Source organism: Cladophialophora immunda (assembly GCF_000835495.1).
Source record: "Cladophialophora immunda strain CBS 83496 unplaced genomic scaffold supercont1.7, whole genome shotgun sequence".
Lineage (NCBI taxonomy): Eukaryota > Fungi > Ascomycota > Eurotiomycetes > Chaetothyriales > Herpotrichiellaceae > Cladophialophora > Cladophialophora immunda.
Window position 1 is genome coordinate 1,922,929 of NW_015622547.1, and position 17,540 is coordinate 1,940,468.

The following is a 17,540-nucleotide window of genomic DNA, read 5'->3' on the forward strand; positions in this document are numbered from 1 at the left end:
TTTTCCGCCCACGTTCTCTTCTCAATTTCGTCCACTCACCGATCCTTCTCCAACCCGCCTCCAAACCGACTCCTACCTCTTCAGCCCAGTACAGCTATCATTGGTCGCCTGCCGGCTTCTCCTCCTCCTCTTCGCAGGCATTCTTTCCTGGCCGCAAGGCCGCGGAGGCAGCCTGAACGTCGTACAGAGTTCGGTCGAGGAAATGGCGACGAAGAAGAGGAAGACGATCATTCTGAGATCGCTCTATGATTTCGGCGAGTTGGCAGTGAGTTTGGGCTACACTGAATACACACTCGCTCGTACACTGACATTTTTCAACAAGTCGACGGAGCTGATCCAGAATGACAAGTAGGCCTTCCGTCCCTCAAAGTGCCAACAAACTAAGTGACTGATATAGGGATGCTCATGATGACCCGGAGGCGGCGGCATTCTTTTCCTTTGATGCTTCCAACCAGGTCCGTAGCCTTTGGGTTCCACTGGGACTGGGACGCTGCTGATCCCCGACCTTACACAGGTATTCTGCGCAGAAATCGACCAAGATGATCAGGACACCACGCCACAATTTCTTACTCGTATGGCTGAGTACATCGAGCACCATGAATCGAATCAGCTCGGGTTTGAGGATGAGCCACGAATTCGCCCTGTGGAAGGAACCGTAATGGCGGACATTATCCCAGAAGAAAGCCATGAAGAGAGCGCCGAACAAAACGTTCTGTTACAGTATCAGTCAGATGAGGAATCCGACGACCAGGACGCACTGGACGGATTGCTTCATCTGACGACCTATTGGCAGCCTGCGAAAGGGAACATCGGCATACTTCCAGCTATGTACGCAAAAGATATCACACGATTGACCGGCTCTTCCCTCTTTGCGGAAGAAGCTGAAAAGCGCTATCGAATCTTCCAAGGAAACTTCAACTTGGCTCATGAAAAGCTCTTGAGGCTTGAACCATTATTGGTATGCCACTCCATAGTTGCGAATACTGGTCACTGATATTCCTGTCAGGAAATTTTTGAGAAACAGTCCAGCAGTCAATCGTTCCCAACTGGCAATCTCCTCATCTGGCCTCCAAATCAACCAGATTCCAGGATGGAGTTTGTGAGCATGGACGCCGACCACCCGGGCTACCAACGCGTGATCGTCGATAGAGTGGAACATAACCTCTCCAGGAAAGTTATTGGAGAGCTTCGTCTGTGGGACTCGAAGACGCAGGAATTCCACGTTCCTCGAAATCTCCAAAAAGAAGCCAACAAGCCTACAGTTACATTCGAAGCCTCAAAACTCTGGGACGCAGAGGTCTATGCCGGCTTTGGCGATCCGAAGAATATGGATCCCATTATTATCACATCCAATGCGACCTCGGCAGATACCAATGACCCCGCGACAAGCCAGGAACGCCCCCATGCTAGAATTGCCGCCTGGACGAACAATGTGGTGCACTTAGCAAACCCAGATATCGCCCCAGAGGCACCGATGGAATCTGTAGCACCGGCGCGTCGCAGAGTCGCCATGGAATCAGACAGCGAGGACGAAGAGCCGTCTATCCCTACACCGGAACCCGTCCCTTCAGCTGCCGAAGGCGTAGCGGAAACCCCCTCAGTTTCACTGTCGGAGGACGAGGATTTGATGGAAGCCGAAAGCCAACCTGTCCAGGACTCAAAATCTCTTCCATCACCCCTCCTAGACGACAACAAGAGTACCTTGATCGATCTATCAGAAGAGGTCAACATGGACCAGGCTGATGAAGGATCTGAGGCACAATCCGAGACTCGTTCGGCCTCCCTACATGAAGGACATGAAGTGGATATGATTGCAGAATCACATCAAGGACTTACACCCGGACACGAAGACGAGCACGACAATACAAATGTATCAGGCGAACCAGCCGACGACCTTCCGTCTCAGTCCAATGCTTTTCTGAATACCGAAGCCCAGTCCCATCTCCAGGCAGAAGAACCAACAGAGGCTGAGGAACTTACGTCCTCGGCTACAGATATTGCGTCCTTAATGCCAGAGGCTCCGAGTGTGTCATCCTTTGCAAGACCTTCTTTCAGTCCTGGCGAGCACGGATATGGATCGTCTACTCGGCCGTTCCGAGGGCAGAGAGGTCAGCGTGGCTATCGGGGGCGGATGAACAGCCGTTATCGTGGAGACGGTCGACGTGGAACTGGTGAAACCTACGATCAAAGTCAAAGCCAACGCGTGGCGCAGTTCGATACGATCCCTCGGGGGCTTGCAGCAGACTTCTATCCGCGAGGAAATGGAAGGCTACGCGGACGCTACCCTTCCGAGAGAGCAACCAGGAGTCGTGGGATTCGAGGCCAACGTGCTCCTTACAGCGCTCTCGTCGATCTGGGAGCTCCTTCGGCCGGTGGTCGCCCTTCTACTGTGCCGCCAGGCCTGGAATGTAGCGTGCCGCTCATGCCTGCAGAAACGACAGACGGCAATCTCAACCAGTCAAGTGATTGTGGAGAGCGGCCGCCACCGAATACTGCGCCCTCTGAATTGGAGCTTCACTCCAGCGTAACATCCCGATCTTCGGGTTCGGGGCTGTCACGACTAAGATTCAGCGAAGAGGGGTCTGACTACGTTACAACGTTCATTCCGAAATTGGATCAATCTGCTGTGAGGGAAAAGAGCTTACAACAGGTACAAGAGGCGATAGCAGCGATGAACAAGAAAGCGGAGGAAAAGTCACCCAAACTCCATTCTACAATGCGTCAAAAGGGGAGAAATCCTGGAAGGGTACCTGCTAAACAGGAAACAGAAGCGGAGAAGAAAGCACGCATAGCTGCGGTATTGGCAGAAGCATATCCAAGTCCAACAAGTACACCGCCAAGGTCACAAGCAGCCTCTCCAAAGCCGGATGAGATGAGCAAATGGAAGAGAGACCAAATCAAGAAAAAGTCGGCCATGGCTGAAGTGCATCCAAAGCTTGTCGCAACCGATCTCCGAGCTGCGCAGACGAAAAAGCTCATCACTCTCTTGGAGCCAGCGTTTGAGAGTGGCAGAGCTTTCAGCGGTGAATTGACGTTTGAGCTTCAATTCGGTCAAGTTCTCATCACACCCGGACCACAATTGCGAGACCAGGTCTATCATAGCGTCAACGACTGGAACTCATGCTTCGGCCAGCGTCCAGGACCAACACACACCTTCTCCAACTTCACTAAGATCTTGACATCCAATGGTGCAGATATCGACCGTGTCCTCGAAATGAAGGGAAGCACTGGGAATGGCATTCGCAGGCTTTGGAATCCTTCGCCTGGTCCGCAATCTGTCAGCTACGAGTTTCATTGCCAAAGTCGATCTAATGAGGACTTTCAGATCGTGATAGACCAATCTGGAAGCTACGAGTTGCGAAAAGGTTTGGTCACTGTCGGCGACGTCAACGTGCATGTCCCAGCTCAGGTCTGGGACCTCTCTGCCACACTGACGGGGCCGTTGAAGTGGCCGGATCCCCCAGAGACCGTCGCTCAGAGTGTCAGCGCGTTTGTCGAATCTTTATATGTTCTGCCTGGGCGTAACAAGCTGCAGCTGGTGTTTCGACAGCCCAATGACCAGGAAATCCAAGTTCGCAACCTCGTTGTGAAACGAGACAGTTATCACAGCAACAATCTTCCGGACGGTCAGGACATCCTGCTCAAGGCGACAGAGGCAAAGAATCTGCAGTTCCGGGTTCACCCAGAGGATAAGAGACTCTGGCAAGGTTACGAAGATCCCGAGAAAGCTTACAAAGACTTTGCAGATGGCGGTCACATCCACTATGAAATGTCACTCGTTCATAATGGGATCAATGACGTGCTTGCAAAGAACAAGGCTCTAGAAATTGGGGAGCTGACCGACCCAGAAACTACCGGAAAATCTCTTCTTGTTCCCCCTGCCATCCGTTCCATGCTCGACATTGCTGTCCAAACAGTTTCCAAGATGGATTTCGTCGGGCTTCGAAACTATGGCACACAACAACGCCTGGCAGACAAGGCCCGCAAAGACCTTGAGCAACTCGAAGCAATTCTTGGCTCGAAAGCGCAGACCATCCTGCAATTTCCCAATATAGCTCGAGAACCTTCACACGCAGCCACAAGTCGATCTCCGATGATTAAGAATAACAGCAACCCTGCTGGCGGAACATCGGTCGTGCCACAACACGTTCCAGGTATACGTATGAACACAGAGGCTCAGGTGATGGTTGACGGGTTGGGTCATCGCTACCGGCTGGGTCTGGGTGGTGCGAGGATCCCCCTTGTTGATGAGGAAATCCGATCTGGCTCCGGAGAGTCGGTCATACCGGATGATAGCGCAAGTCAAGTCGGTGCGCAGGTGCGGTCTGCGCCGATAGGATACAAGTTTACTGAGCGACATGCGGGGTTTTGGTGAGAAGAAGCTCGTTTGCGGATTGTGAGAGGACTTTCAGAGATACTCCCAACGGTGACCGACATGCTCTGTACGGGGATGTGAGAATCCTCTTTTGCTTTTGCTTTTTGGACGACTATCAACTGAAGGGGGGATATTTCCCGATTCCTTGGCTTCCACAGGGAGAAAAACACACGTTGGACTCGGAGGCACAGCGAGACAAGGTTACGATTACGAATGGAGTTCCAGGAATTACCACAAGAACTTCCGCGGCTGGACAGAATGGTTTTTCCCCCTCACATCCAAAGGATGTAGATACGGGTCCTCTACATGAGGTGCAGGATAGCATCATCAGGCATGGGCTGGCTGATTTGGAGCAAATGTGATGGCTGAGCATGACGATGACGACGATGACGAACCTTCAGTACACAAAACGACAACGGAGACATGTGGCCGGGACATTGCGGGCACATTTTCTACTCACGATCTGATGACTGTATGATGTATGTACCAGCAGCCGCACAACAACGGACTGCGAGCTGAGTCTGGGGTGGGACTGTGCGAACAGCAGCAAGAGCATGCTCTGCCTGGATACAGTCCCGTTTGATGGCAGCGACGACAAATGACTTTTCCAAAAGACGATTGATTCGGTTTAGTTGAGCTAGTGATAGGTTGCCGGATTGACGGGAGAGACACAAAAGAGACACAGAGAGAGGGTGAGAGACAGAGACAGTAGTAGAAATGCGGAGGCCAGATTCAGACTCAGACTCAGATTCAGACTCAGACTCAGACTCAGACTCAGACTCAGACTCAGACTCATTCGGATAGATCCGCGAATAAACTGTACCATTACATAGCTGTCTCACTATCTAGAAAACGAAGATTCATCCCTGTTCACCTTGTGCACATTGTATACCTCCTGCTATGCTTTCTTGATGCTGGGAAGTGCCGTCTTCGTTGACATCGCCCAGAGCGTCCCCGACCTCTTTTAGGTCGAGGCTCTCGGCACTGTCCGTTCTGGTTTGCGGGCGGCTCTCGACGTGCTCGACCGCCCTGCTTCGTTTGCGTTGCTTGAGCTTGCGCTCTTCGCTCCTCAGGAACGCGCACACGTCGAGGTGCGCCGACCTCTCGGCCCACATGCTCGCAGTCATGCTCTGACGGTCGCGGGCCAGGATGTCGACGCCGCACTCCAGGACGAGCATGCGCACGATGCCGATGCTGTTCTGGTGCGCGGCGATGTGCAGGGCCGTCATGCCGCGCTCGTTCGCGGCCGCAGGGTCCGCGCCAGCGGACAGCAGGCGGCGAACCACGGCGACAGACTTGGACGAGGCGGCTTTGTGTAAGGCCGTCTGTTGTGTGTTCGTCCGAGTATCGACGTGTGCGCCGTGCGACAGGCACAGTTCCACGAGCTCCAAGTTCCCCAGCGAGGCAGCGATGTGTAAGGCACGCCAGCCGTGGTAGCCTACCGCCTCGACAGGGGCACCCCGCGAAAGGAGGAATGCCACAATGTGTTTCTGATTTTCTTGTAACGCGACGTGGAGGGGTGGTTGGCCGTCTTCGTCGAGCGAGGTGAGGGAATCCCGGTTCTTGTCCAAATGGGTGCGGACTGTGGGCAGATCGCCCCTCTCAATGGCCGTGGTGAGTTGATTGGCACTGCTGGGCGAAGTGATGCCTTGAACTTGCCACTCTGCGGCCCGGAGGTACTTGTGGATATCGTAGTGGGCGGTAAAGAAAGCGACAATTCGTGGGGTAGACCCTTTCCGGTCTTGAACGAAGAGCTGTGCGCGTTTGAGGTTCGGATTGGTGTTCTGCTCGAGAAGCGTCTTTACGGTTTCGATGTTGCCCGATCGGACTGCAAGATGTAAAGGGATGGTGCCCCTGAAATCGGTCGCAAGCACGTTCGCATCTCGCTTCAGAAAGAACGCAACAGTTTCCGTGTGCCCGCCTCGAGCGGCCCGGTGTAGAGGAGTCCATAGTTCCCTGCCTTTATGGAACATGCTTCCCCCATTCTCAAGGAGAAAAGCAACCACATCAGTGAAGCCACCTGTGGCGGCATAGTCGAGAGGGCAGAGGCCTTCTTTATCCTTGACATGGACGACGGCGCCGGCACGCACAAGTGACTCGGCGATAGAGAGATAGCCGCGAAAAGCAGCAACGTGCAGAGCAGTCGTCCCCTGGTTGTCAGTGGCGCCTAGCAGTGCTCCTTCTTGGAGCAGTATGGTGACCATTTCTTCGTCTCCTTGCTCAACTGCCTTATGCAAGGCTGTAAAGCCCTTCGGACCGGGACAGTCGAGCTGATCTCGTCCGTATCTGAGAAGTAGTTTGACCATCTCAAGCTGGCCGTAGGAGACTGCAAGGAATATTGGAGTGCTCTGACCATAGTTCGTGTCCAGCAGATTGGCGCCATTCTCAACCAGAATTTTCGCTACCTCCTGATGGCCGAAGAAAGCCGCCTCGTGCAGGGCTGTGCTTCCGTACATGTTGCGCGCGTCAAGCTGCAGGTTATGTTGATTTGCAGCAATCAGGATTTTCAGAAGCTCAGTAAGTCCAAATCCTGCTGCCAACGAGATTCCAGCACCGCCAGAATAAGCCCAAGTCCAGGCCTTGTCGTTCCATTTCCGGAGATCAGGAGATTGAAAGTCCCGGACTCGGGCGATAGTGTTCAAGCAGGCGCTATCCGAAAGTAGTGGAAGGGCCAAGTCCTTTATTTCTTCAGCGGGCACACTGTACGCATGGTGGCCCCATTCGAGCGCTGCGTACTGCAAAAATGGAACATCCTCCAGTGCCATCCCGAAATCTTTTCGGTTCTTATATGGTAAGTCCCTGATTATATCCAGCCTCATGTATTGAAGACACGTCCTGGTGATGATGAGGTTGGCATCGTTGAAGAGACCATGGTCGTGGTCACGGAGGTACTCCTCAAGCGAGTGATGTACCAAACGTATGATTGAACTTTCATAGTCCACCTCAACTAGTCCGCAACAGCAGTCTATGAGCGTCCTTACGGAAGGCAAATTGTCCTTGTCCAGATCATGGTCTTCAGGCCGCAACGCCATGGCATGCTGCAACTCCCGCACAGTCATAGGCCTCCTGGCGTGAGATGCCCACATCAATGTTCTGAATGCAAGTTCGCGTCTTACACTGGACAGAGTGGAAATTCTCTTGATGGTTGATTGGAAGGCATGAGTCAAGTCAGTTGAGAGATGGAGTAATGCTCGCTTGACATCTGCTTTGGTGATCTGATCCAGAATTGTCTTTATCTGAAGGGCAGGCAGCAAAAACATGCCATTTGCGTTGGTGCATAAGGTGTTCAAGACATGTTCCTTGAGCTTGTCATCCATCAAATACTCGGACTCTGGCTGCTCCTGTATCATCTGAACAAGAAACTGTCGAATATCCCCAGGGTTTGCAAGGATATCGATGATCGATGGTTCATGAAACTTGGCCACTAGATTGAGAACATGAGGCCTCAAAGTGGCAAGCACTTTCACTGTGCCTCTAGGAGAGCTTCTGATGGCATCAATAACCTCAAAAAACCCCGAACGCTGGCTTTGAACATCGGCTTCGTCAAGAGCATCAACTATGATGAAACAATGGCTGAAAGTTCTCACCACGCGACGGATAATGTTCAGCAAGTCATGAAACCAAGTTTGGTCTTTGACAGCGTTCCTCGTGCGTTGATAAAACTCGGCAACGGCGGAAGGGACGACTTCGCTGTGAGAACTGAGTTGGCGCAAAAGCGATCTTGCAAAGCTGGATGGATTCTGTGACTGTTGGTCTGAGTAGTCGTAGTAATAGAAAGCTATAGCGACGTCGTGATCTTTGAATTTGGTGCGCAGATAGTCGACAGCATGGGAGCATAGGACAGACTTGCCAGCACCAGGACCCCCAACGCAGAGGAGATCGTGTTTGGAATCGCCGTCAACCCACTGAGAAAAGTGAGGGTGTTCTAGGAACCATCGGCCCGTGCCCTCGGCTCGTCGCACTTGCAAATCCCGATGCTTGTGGAGGGATGAGAGAGGCGCCAGCCAGTCCAAGATATCGGTAGTGCGTCTCTCTTGCTCCCTCAATTCAGCCAGTCGCGTGGCTTGAGAAATCTCATTGACATCAGCAGCTGTTCTCGCAAGGACCGGGACAAGGGCAATGATTCCTTCAAGTTGAATGGCAAGCTTAGAGGACTCATCAGCAGACCGGCCCATCTGAGCCGACAGTTCGCTCATCTTCTTTGAGATTAGGAGCATTTCTTGCAAGCCTTTGGTAGCATCTTCGGAGGTCTTGGATAACAAGTTGAACCCTTCGATTGTGAAAGCGAACTGAAACGTCTGGGTATATCGTCGGAGGTTTTCCACCATCTGCATGACCTCCCTCTGTTCGAAAGGCCACCTCAAATGGTCAATGGCACGGGCAACTTTTCCACCATCCGAGGGCTTCAATCTGTCGCCAATGCGCTCCATCCGTTGCCGACAGTCTCTGATGGCCTTGGAGAGGACTGACTGAGTATCAAGAGCCCGACCCTTGACTTTTTCGCTCTCCAGAAAATCTCGCAGTCCACTAAGGACTTCGCCCAACAGCAGGAGCTCATCATGCAGTTCCCGGACCGTGTTGGCGCGTTCCTTGATGGAGTTGACGTAGATTGCGATTGTAGCGCTGACCTGCAACGCCAGGGTGACGAGACCAGCAATACTGCTGGCGACGGAGACGCCGTCCATGGGGAGATGACGACGGGTCGATTGTGGACGAGGACATGACTCGAGCGACCACCACCACTTGTGAGATATGGGCAACGGTAGTGGATTTATCAGTCGAGCATGGTGGCGAGCATGGTGGCGAGATCAGTAACTGAATCAGATCGAGGATGGCCATGATGGAAGTACCCAGTTATACCTGGGAGAGGAGCCCTGAATAGGTCGCTTCAGTTAGTACCCAGAGCCCACAAGAAAAAGCTTTGACATATTATTAGTCAACATGCTTACCCCGTGGCACCAGTGAATGAGGGTGAGCGGATTTGCATTAACGGCGGCGCACCGTGACACACTGGTGGCACTGGTCAAAGTTGTATACCCCTGACCTGCGGCTCACGCCTTACCTGCCTAAGTAGTTTCCCAACTCAAACAGGGACGTTGGCGACAGTGACGGCCAACGTACCACCGTCAACCCGAGAGAGAGAGATGAAAGCCAATGCCTTGTCCAGGATAAGACACCGTCTCCTCAGCCTCCCGTCGGCCTTGGTGCTACTTTGGATATGTGTGCTCTTCTGGGGTGAGCGCTACACCTTTCAACAAAGTGTCGCTCGGTGTCGATGGAGAGAGTGGGAATCATGGGTAACCAAGCGCATCAACCACCGACCAACAAAGACACACATCGCTGACTCTCTCTTAGCCAGGCCATGCTCAACCTCATCATGTCCTTCTTGTCGCCGACCCTCAACTCGTGGATCCACACACCTACCCTGATAGACCATGGCCTCTCTCCAGCTTAACGATCCTCTACACCGATCGCTACCTCCGCCGCTCCTATCAATATCTACAAGAGTTTCTCCGGCCAGACGCGACCTTGTTCCTCGGTGACTTGTTTGATGGTGGCAGGGAATGGGGCACTACTGAGTCGACGTCTCCCGAAGAGCGGTACAAGAAGTACGGATCTCGATTTTGGCTGAAAGAATACATTCGCTTCTCCAACCTCTTCTTGCGGTCTTGGGCTAAAGGTTCTTATGCAAGCGCGGCTGAACCGACCGGCCGTCGTCTTCTGGCCTCCCTCCCGGGTAACCATGATTTGGGGTTTGCGGCGGGCATACAATTGCCTGTGAAGGAGAGGTTCGACGCATATTTCGGGCCCCTCAACCGAATCGACATCATCGGCAATCACTCATTTGTCCATCTGGACACAGTCTCTTTGAGTGCCATGGATCAGGTTGATCCCAAAACCGGAAGTTCGGGAGCAGGAGACGGGAGTGCCGCCGCGACTTCTTCTAGCAAAATTTGGAAACCTGTCGAGGAATTCCTTGCGGAAGCCAAATCCATCCGGGCTAAAGCGGTGCAACATACGTGCGAGGCAAGATTCGACTGGAAACGTCCACTGCCACAGTTGCAGTCTCCGTCGGTAGAACGAGTTGCTGACGTCGAGCACGGGGACACAAAGCAGAGCGCCCACTATACAGTCAGCACGTCTCAATTCCCAACAGTCGTCCTGTCTCACGTCCCTCTCTACCGATCTGGCGAGACCAATTGCGGACCGATGCGGGAACGAGGCACTGTGATACCCCTGCATGCAGGCTACCAGTATCAAAATGTGCTTACTCCGCTGATTTCACAAGATATAGTCAAGCATCTGACCGCAGAAGAGATCACAATGGTCTACTCTGGTGACGATCATGACTACTGCGAGATCGAGCACAACGAGTTCACAGGCCGTATCAGAGAAATTACGGTCAAAAGCATGAGCTGGGCTATGGGCATCCGGAAGCCGGGCGTGCAACTCGTCAGCCTCTGGAATCCAGTCGACATAAACAAGGCAATGTCTGCCGATTCATCACTCTCCACGCCGCGAGACACGGTGCAAAACCATCTGTGTCTACTCCCGGACCAATTGAGCATCTTCATCCGCTACGGCCAGCTGCTTGGCTTGACACTGTTCACCGCCCTCGTCGCTGCTATTCGGTACAATCCCACGGCCGCAGTTGAGGAAGCATCGCGCGAAAAATCCGAACCATTGCTGCCCACCGCCGAAACCCACCATCGCAGGCCCGACACCTCAAAAAGTTCCTGCATACAGAATGGTCAAGCGGGGCATCAACTGTCCACGCGCAAAATGGGCGGGTACGGACAACTCCCTGCTTCATCGCGAACCTCGTCTCCCTCCAAGCCACCTTATGTCGACTACGTCCGAAATAGTGCACCTGGTGCGGGCGAGCTTGACAGTGACGACTGGGGAATGCCGAAATCTACCAAAGCGCGTCAATCGGGAAGAAACCGACCGCCGCGATCCCGCCTGGCGTTCTTTGGTCGCTCGTTATGGCGGACGGCGTGGCCGGTGTTGTTGATTTATGGATGGCTTATTTGGAACGGCTGACGAGCCTACCGAGCTCCTTTGGCTACTGGGATTGATGGCTCAGCGTTGGTGGGAAAGATATGTGTAACATTAGCGCTTTAGCAGCTGAGCTTGTGCAAATTGGATTTCTTTCCTCGACCTGGTGGACTATCTGAAGACCACTGTCTGAAAAGATACCAGGGTCACAGACACGGAATGCACCAACAAGGGCAATGACGTCTTCATGTAACGTTACAAAAGTTCAAGGCAAGTTCTACCTACAATGCTTTTAGACCTCCAGTCTTTCGACTTCCCGGACTTGCAATGAAATCAACCCGATTAATCTTCTCCATTACAACAGCCTGAGACCTGCTGTATGCGCAAGACCGCCAATAACTCTCCCAATAGTAAGAGTCAAACAAATATTATGATCGCTGGAACCCTTTATTTCTTCCCATTCTTGCCGTCATTTGGACAGCACATCTTGCTCCCAGCGCACATGTCACCACAATCGAGTAAACAGGCTGGCTGGCCTTCGCTCCTAAGACTTGCAGTCTTACTGGCGTTCCCATTGTTCTTCGGAGTCAAATGCCCGCTACCAGCACCCTCATCAGGATCAGCTCCTGATTCAACACCATGTGGATCCGCTTCATTCACGAACTCGGGCTGGATTGTCGAGCTGTGGATACCGTAGCCGTGTAGACAGCCTCGGATTTCCCGTGCCAGATGCATGTAGCTGGCAGATCCGGTGCCGTCAATCTCGCAATCAACTTTCACGTGTAGGCTCGCCACAAGCTTAGTATCACTGAGTTGCCATACGTGGAGGTGGTGTGCCTCAATAACTCGTGGTAGTGATTCAATGTCTGCTGTGATTTCGTCGATCGACATGCCCACAGGGACTGCCTGTAGGAGGATCCGCCCGGCTGCTCTGCAGAGTGGTATGGCACTGCCCAGGATAATGATGGTAATGACAAGGGATATTGCTGGGTCAAAGTAATAGCGTCCGGGAAACGTCGTCAGCCAGATGATCAGTGCAGTCACTATAACACCAATGTTCCCGAGAGCATCGCCCATGACATGGAGGAAAACTCCCCGCATATTGAGATCGCCATGGGAGTGACCATGCCCGCCATGTCCGTGGCTCGATTTGGAGCCATCATTTTGATGATTGTGGTTGTGTGCCGCGTGATTGTAGTCAACGCTCTTTCGTTTGCTTATGCTGCCATAGCCAGCAAATCGCTTGTCATCCTTGGAGGATGATTGCAGGCCGTCCGCAGATCTTTCCTGACGTTGCTCTGGCGAATCCGGCTCCACCAGCAAGGCGTCTTCTTCTGACGCTTCAGATTCAGATCGCTCTTCCAACCGCGCAGCTTGGATAATATCCTGGCGAAATGAGGCTGGGTGAATGTGGATGTTGTCGACCGAGCCGAAACCCCGACCAAAGGAGCCTGAGGTGCGACGACGGTGCCGGGGATGGACCTCGCCATTAGCGATCGACTTACGATTCGGGGTGTTGGAAGATCTAGCCGAGATGGTTGTATTCTCTTCATCAGACTTTGTGAAGGCACGGCGCGAAGGGCTGCTGAAGCTGCCCACTCGGAATTGTGGAAGAATGTCTTCGATGTTACCATGTTCGTCCACAATTTTCTGCGTTTCTCTATCGTCGTCATAGAGATGACCATGGCCTTCTTCGGCCGATCTCACGGCATCCTCCTCGTGTGAATGGTCCTTCTCGCCGTGGCTGTGGCCGTGCTCATGGAAAAGGAAGAGTCCGAGGATGTTGGATGCAAGTCCGAGACAGCCGACAATGAGAACGAGTTTGGGATTGGATACAGGCTGTGGTTCGACAAATCGCTGGATTGCTTCCAGGAAGATGGACAAGCAGAGAGCAACCAGAAAGACTCCATTGACAAGAGCACCCAATGTTTCGGCGCGTTGCCAGCCATAAGTGTACATCTTCGAGCTTCCGGTATTGGCGACACGGACAGCCCATAGCCCAACGCAAAGAGAGATGACATCGTTTAACATATGAAACGAATCGGCCACCAGGGCCAAAGAATGCACTGCATAACCTGGAGGGGATGTCAGTTGGCTAGTTCGCGACAAAGATGATGTGGGATCACACTGACCGACGACCAATTCGATTAAGAAAAAGACAGAGTCTATGCCCAGGAGAATACAGATCCTCTGCGTCTTCGAGAAACCCATCTTTCTTTTTGTGCGGGGTGGCTGCGCGCAAGTTGGCGCGCAGCACTCGTTGACCGTCTCTGTCGAAGCAGTGGCGGGGGAGAATCGGTAAGAGGTCGAGGACCTGGTTGAGGAAGGGACTCGATGTGGGCTAAAGTATGCCTGTTGAGGCTTCTGAGGGAGGTCGGTGGGATGTTTGGGATAGGAATGGATCGTAGATGCCGAAGGTGAGGAGGGAGGAGGGGATGAGATAATAAGAGCCCTGGGCGAGGGCAAAGGCGACGACGCAGGTGCGGCTTTCTCCTCGTGGCAAGCGCAAGCGTAATAACAAGGGCAAGGGCAATGGCGAGATGATGCAGCGCTCGGATCGGGTGGATGAGCCTGCAACTGCGACCCTGACTCCGACGGCGTCTGCGGATGTGGCTGGGGCTGCGGCTGCGGCTGTGGCGGCTGAGTAAGCAGCATGTCATGTGACTTCTCGTCCCCTTTCAGCTCCATACTGGCGATATTATTATTGGCGACGACCATTTCCTCTTTGTCTTCTGCCATCTCGAAATGATGGGTCTGGAAAGTCAGATCATTGTGCCCGAACTGTTTTCTTATTGATTTTGTCTGCCATTTGACTACGTATGCATCAACCTGAGGTCACACTTGCTCAATGACATGCCCTCTCAAATCCTGCTGCTTCCCGACCACGGAGGCTCGTTGCATCAAAGAATCTTGCGTCAAAGTTTGCTCTGGCTTTGATATGACCTTGCACAGCCTTTGGGTAGCAAGCTATGAGTCTCAGGTCACTCCTACCCGGTTCCATTTGTCAACCGAAGTGCGAGTGGGCAAGAAACAGCCCGATTGAGCGGTGTACAGAACGCACAAGAAATGAGTTTGCTCCTCTGTTATACCTGAACTGTATCGGTGAGATATTGGCACAGTCCTTTCCGACCATCCATTTCAAACCCATGAACACGAGCATCCCATACATAACGTCAGTGGATTTCGTGGTTCAGAGCTGGTGTGTCTGTCGCAAACCAGTGCCGCCCGCTTTCGAACCAAGCTGCTACCTTCGTATCAAAGACCGCTCAATCCCATTTGATCCACAGTCACCGAAAGCATGACACCATCCACCGAGGAAAGACAAGCCTTTCACAAGCTCGATGCCCTCATCTCCCAGGGTTTCTTGACGTATCTGAGCTTCTCAGAGCGCCCGTCCTTACTTCAAGCCACCATTAGTAAAAATTGGCACTGTCGGTAAAGCCAGCATCCTTGATGTGAAGCACACATCTTCAAAGCAGCTATCAGGTGAAAGAGTTCTGTGGGGGAGCATGTCCAGAAGGCGGTTTTGCGATACTTTGGAACAATGCAGAGAATGCTCAAGGAGATCGAGGAGTCTGGACGTATCCAGGCAGAGAACTACTTTCCCAGGTGCTGCCATTTCTTTCTCGCCCTCGAGTGGTAGTTGCCATGATCGAAGAAGAACTTTGGTATATTGGTTTTGCCGTCGCGGAAGGAGGGCCTGTTACTCCAAGTGCCTTATAAGCAGAGAGGTGGGTTGTCAATCCTTTCCAAATTCTCTCAGCCGTAAAACAATTGATTTACACTCCCTGAGTCCTTGGATTGCGATCTAAGAGGTGTTCGGTACTACTCGACATACTTTACGCGAATCTCGCGAACTATACTTTCTCCCTTGGTTCTATCACAGATCTTTTTGCAGGTCCTTTCTTCAAACGCACAGCCATGGCCATCAGACGCCGCCTTCACTCCTCCTCTGCAGTTATACAAATGAACGACGACAGACACACTACTACCATCTATCAATCCTATCCACCGTCTCCAAGACTAGCCTCCTCTTCCACCCTTGACGCCACATCTGACTATGTCGAGATAGCCAGGCAGTTCTGGGATGGGCTCGAACAAACCCCGACCGCAACAACCAAACCCCGTGATGCGAGGGAGAATTGGTCTCTCAAAAAGTTCTGGGATGAGTATGTGGCGGTGGAAATGGAGTTTGGATACAATGTTCGTGAGCATATCACGAATGAGGAAACATTCATCAGCTGGTTCGAGTTCGGATTTGGAATGGCGGGCTTCGGCTTGGTAGTGCTGCAATTTGGCATTTTGAATGGGCGGCTCGTTGATTCGGCAGATGCTGTGCAGTTGGCAAAAGCAATGGCGTGCACCAGCTTCGTCCTCGCTATCCTCAGCGTGGTCGTCGGTGCATATCGCTTCTTTCGCCAGCAAAACGCTCTTTTCCGCGGGCAGATTTTTTTACGGGGCCTGTCCATGTTCTTTGTTATACTTTTGTTCAGCATGGTATTGGTGGCGAGCATGATCATTAACTGGATCGGCATCATTTAGGAGTCGACTTGGAAGATAAATTCACGTATATTCATCCCGACCTTCCGGAGATCCCAGACAGCCTTGACATTGATCTTGGTTCATAGCATTTGGATATCTCCAGGCCAAGGTCTAGAAGAGCTCGTAGCGTTCTCTGACCGTGACGGCCCCGTCCGCCCGAGTCACAAATGAGATGCGTTCCACAGCTATGAACCAAGGTGTCCCTAAAGATCTCTACGCTGATCCGAGAGTACCAGACACCTGTGGGAGAGGTGGCTTCAGGGATAAGATTGGAGGCGCGCTGCAGGGGGTTGCTCTTGTTCAGACATGTTGGCGCGAATCGCATCGACCACTCCAGGCAAGACCTCTTCAGCTGGCAAACTGGCACGCACAAGATCCCGTCTCAATGCTGTCCATCCCGCATGTTGATCTCCCTGCCCCTGGGAATGGCGGTGTGGTAGGAGTTCCCCAAAGAATACTTCCTCCTTCCTGACACCACCCATGTTCAAGATCCCGATGCCCATGCCCCGCTCATGCGCCCTCTTCACCAGCCGCCAAGCCGAGTAGGTTGCGAGAGAGCTGCCGACGACCAAGATCTTGGCCGCGGCATCAATAGCTTCCTCCGCTGCGGTTTTCACTTCGGTTGAGATGGATTCACCGAACATGATCACGTTGGGTTTGAGGACGCCCACGCCGTAGGGTGCCACGGATGCCGTGGGTGACGGTACCCAAGCACCGTCCGCATCAACATCCACGTGCCCCTTGCTGCCATCTTGCAGAATTGGCGGCCGCTTTAGACAATGTGGACAGGCGGGATATCTGAACGTATAGTACGGGGCGCCAGGGACGTCGGCGTCACCGTCGGGGTTTGTCCTGAAACCCAGCCTCCTCCTTTCGGTGGGATTCTCAGTGTCCAATGCCCCGGACGCCAGGAGCAGTTGCAGAAACTCCGCCCAGGCGGGATTCAACTCGGCCAATCTCTTCTGGAAATCATCGCGGTCAATGAGCCTCTTACAGCTCAGACAGACCAGAGCCCTGAGAAACCCGTGTAATTCCACCGTCTTCAGTTGCGGATGCGCAAGACCGTGGAACGAATCGACATTCTGAGTAACCACACGGTCGACCAACCCTAGCTTTCCGAGATCACGAATGGCATAGTGTCCGGCGTTGGGCTTTGAGCGGTGAAGACCCCTCCAGCCCAAGAATGAGCGGGCCCAGTATCGCTTGCGGGATTCGTGGCTCGAGATGAACTCGTGGTAATAGATGGGTCGGTAGCTCTTGTTCTGGGTGTAGGTGCCGTTGACGCCGCGATAGTCGGCCAGGCCTGAGGCGACGCTTATGCCTGCACCTGTGAGAAGGACTGTCTTATTTCCCTCACGCTGCGCATCTTGGCCTGGGGACGGGTTGGGCGAGGGTGGCGCGGGAGAAGTCAGAAAATGCGAGAGGGCGGTGATGGCACCTTGTTTGGTGGCTGCCGATGGTGGGATAATCAGGGGTGGTGGCAGAGGCCCCGTGTACGGGATTCGCATAAGCGGTCTGGACATGCGAGGGACATGGCTAAGCAAAGAGCACGAGAGAAGGGGATAGTGAATGGGTTCAATGTGCCTATGTATCCAGAGGCTGAAATTTTCCGGCACCGAATATG

At 53.0% G+C, this 17,540-nt stretch overlaps 6 protein-coding genes across 6 annotated transcripts; 3 read left to right on the top strand and 3 right to left on the bottom strand.

Annotated features, from left to right (window-relative positions):
- Positions 1–71: 71 nt before the first annotated feature.
- Positions 72–5,170, top strand: PV07_11414 (uncharacterized protein). The gene is made up of 5 exons (XM_016398848.1): positions 72–265; positions 323–348; positions 398–455; positions 515–958; positions 1,007–5,170. Exons 1-5 carry the CDS (start codon positions 203–205, stop codon positions 4,373–4,375), a joined length of 3,960 nt encoding a protein of 1,319 aa, XP_016243410.1. The 5' UTR covers positions 72–202; the 3' UTR covers positions 4,376–5,170.
- On the bottom strand, positions 5,123–9,346 carry PV07_11415 (uncharacterized protein). The gene is made up of 2 exons (XM_016398849.1): positions 9,325–9,346; positions 5,123–9,249 (listed from the first exon to the last, which is right to left on the bottom strand). The coding sequence occupies exon 2, from the start codon at positions 9,058–9,060 to the stop codon at positions 5,236–5,238; it is 3,825 nt and encodes a 1,274-aa protein (XP_016243411.1). The 5' UTR covers positions 9,061–9,249; positions 9,325–9,346; the 3' UTR covers positions 5,123–5,235.
- Positions 9,347–9,430: 84 nt separating this feature from the next.
- Positions 9,431–11,725, top strand: PV07_11416 (uncharacterized protein). Its single transcript, XM_016398850.1, has 2 exons — positions 9,431–9,672; positions 9,731–11,725. Exons 1-2 carry the CDS (start codon positions 9,520–9,522, stop codon positions 11,417–11,419), a joined length of 1,842 nt encoding a protein of 613 aa, XP_016243412.1. The 5' UTR covers positions 9,431–9,519; the 3' UTR covers positions 11,420–11,725.
- PV07_11417 (uncharacterized protein) lies at positions 11,481–13,896 on the bottom strand. The gene is made up of 2 exons (XM_016398851.1): positions 13,507–13,896; positions 11,481–13,449 (listed from the first exon to the last, which is right to left on the bottom strand). The coding sequence occupies exons 1-2, from the start codon at positions 13,583–13,585 to the stop codon at positions 11,822–11,824; spliced, it is 1,707 nt and encodes a 568-aa protein (XP_016243413.1). The 5' UTR covers positions 13,586–13,896; the 3' UTR covers positions 11,481–11,821.
- A 227-nt stretch (positions 13,897–14,123) lies between these two features.
- Positions 14,124–15,950, top strand: PV07_11418 (uncharacterized protein). Its single transcript, XM_016398852.1, has one exon. The coding sequence runs from the start codon at positions 15,296–15,298 to the stop codon at positions 15,914–15,916; it is 621 nt and encodes a 206-aa protein (XP_016243414.1). The 5' UTR covers positions 14,124–15,295; the 3' UTR covers positions 15,917–15,950.
- Positions 15,013–17,501, bottom strand: PV07_11419 (uncharacterized protein). Its single transcript, XM_016398853.1, has one exon. The coding sequence runs from the start codon at positions 17,437–17,439 to the stop codon at positions 16,174–16,176; it is 1,266 nt and encodes a 421-aa protein (XP_016243415.1). The 5' UTR covers positions 17,440–17,501; the 3' UTR covers positions 15,013–16,173.
- Positions 17,502–17,540: the final 39 nt, after the last annotated feature.